Source organism: Mizuhopecten yessoensis, unplaced genomic scaffold (genome assembly GCF_002113885.1).
Source record: "Mizuhopecten yessoensis strain PY_sf001 unplaced genomic scaffold, ASM211388v2 hete_36012604, whole genome shotgun sequence".
In the NCBI taxonomy this organism is placed as follows: domain Eukaryota; kingdom Metazoa; phylum Mollusca; class Bivalvia; order Pectinida; family Pectinidae; genus Mizuhopecten; species Mizuhopecten yessoensis.
Genome location: NW_018482439.1, coordinates 1 through 1,797, shown reverse-complemented (window position 1 = coordinate 1,797; position 1,797 = coordinate 1). Strand labels below are relative to the sequence as shown.

General features: G+C 40.3%; 1 protein-coding gene across 1 annotated transcript; it reads right to left on the bottom strand.

Moving 5' to 3' along the window:
* Window positions 1-375: 375 nt before the first annotated feature.
* On the bottom strand, window positions 376-1,110 carry LOC110444091 (the record flags this gene model as incomplete). Its single annotated transcript, XM_021488508.1, has 2 exons — window positions 946-1,110; window positions 376-722 (listed from the first exon to the last, which is right to left on the bottom strand). Coding segments are annotated over exons 1-2 (512 nt in total), but the record flags the coding sequence as incomplete, so codon positions are not given.
* Between the last annotated feature and the right edge of the window lie 687 nt (window positions 1,111-1,797).

The window sequence follows — 1,797 nt, the reverse complement described above, 5'->3', positions numbered from 1 at the left end:
TGACATCATTGCGTTGATGGACCTCTCAGACTACTGTGTGGCCCTAATGACATTCATCATTCTTGATAGACCGTTCTATTGGCAAAAACAAAGAGACGCGGGACCAACTTCGGAAAAACGTCCTCTATGTGAATGTACAAACGTAATGTTACATTGAATCGGTGAGATTCGTGACTGGTTGTGTAAAACGTTGTCATTTTCTCTGAAAACGGTCAATTCTATAAACAACGTTAGGAAAACTGTTGAATAAGTTCACAACTGACAGTCATTAATCCATACGATACTGGTACATTGTTTTATCAATGATATGAAATCCGATGACTTCTAAACGCTCAACATGGCCTGGTACTTGTGCAAAGACTGGCTGACGCTTACTGGTACAGAATACACTGGCCTGGTATACTATGAGGCACTACTTTGTCCTGCCGTCGAAGCGGTCTGCGTTGCTGTTGAACCGGCCCGGGAGATACGGTCTTTAACTTTCTGGAAGCGACAGAGTCCCGGCGTCTAGTGGAGTCGTTGGTGTCGCCTGCTGTTGTTTCGCCGCTGGGGACCTGGTTACATGACAGAAGCGTGTCTCGTCGACCCAGTGCATAGACACTGTCCGGTCTACCAAGGAACTGACCTCCATACATATCCGCACCAATGTTGTGTTCGACGATGTCCGCACCAAGACGCTCCTCCTCCTCACTCAGACGAAGGCCCACTGTGTACTTGATAACCTGTAATGACAGTGAATATGTGTTGACTGATAGCAATGATGAAATGTGGAAATAAGTAATTCAAGGTGTACAATCACGATATTACATAATTGGGCTTTCATTAGTTCAGCTTTAACAAATTCCCATAAAGTAACGTTAGTATATTGAAAGGAATCCCGACTGTAAAACATAATAAATACAAAGGATTCAGGTGTTTAACAGAAATACGTGAACTATGTCTTACCATAAGTAGTAGAAATGAGGTCACTGCACTCCACGCTACTAGACAAACAATCGAGAGCATTTGTATTCCCATCAAGTAGAAACCTCCCCCGTGAAACACTCCAGCCCGTCCTTGGGTTGTATTCTCCAACGGTTCATTCTCGGCAAACAAGCCGACTGCTAGCATGCCCTTAACATTACAATGATTTATACAATTTATGGTACATCCGGGTATTTTTCTAATGATCTTTTGTAATCATGTTTTATTTTCCTTTAAAACAAAGTGAATGTCACGTCGTTTCAGGAGAGGACACTACCGGTAAATATGAATATTTGGCGAGTTAACAGTATTTATTTATGTTACAGTATGATGTTGATCCCTAAATGATAATATATTAATACTAAATCTTCAATACACAAAGAAGGATTTCGATATGATAAGTCATCAGAGACTGAGGAGAGAATGGACATCCTAATCCCCCATGGCACGAATCCATATATGCTACCTGGATAGCTGAACCACGCAAGTGCAGCACACAGACAACAGAAAAGCATGGCTACTATAATGTTGACTGCTAGCAAATGACAACTGATATGTAATTGATAACAAAACACCAATGTAGGTATTAGCTGATGCTGAAATGTAACTGCTTTTACTACTTGTCTGAAGTTCCACATATGTAGTTTCAATATTAGTATTTGCACTGATACATGTTACTACTCTGTTCATTGAAGTACAAACAGGTAGGATTATGATCCCAACAAATTGTATAAGAAGATTTAGTTTCCGAATTACACAGAAAATGCTATCTAGATTTTTCCAGTACATGCTAGATAACCAGAGAAATTAGAAATACAACATGTCTTCCTTGGC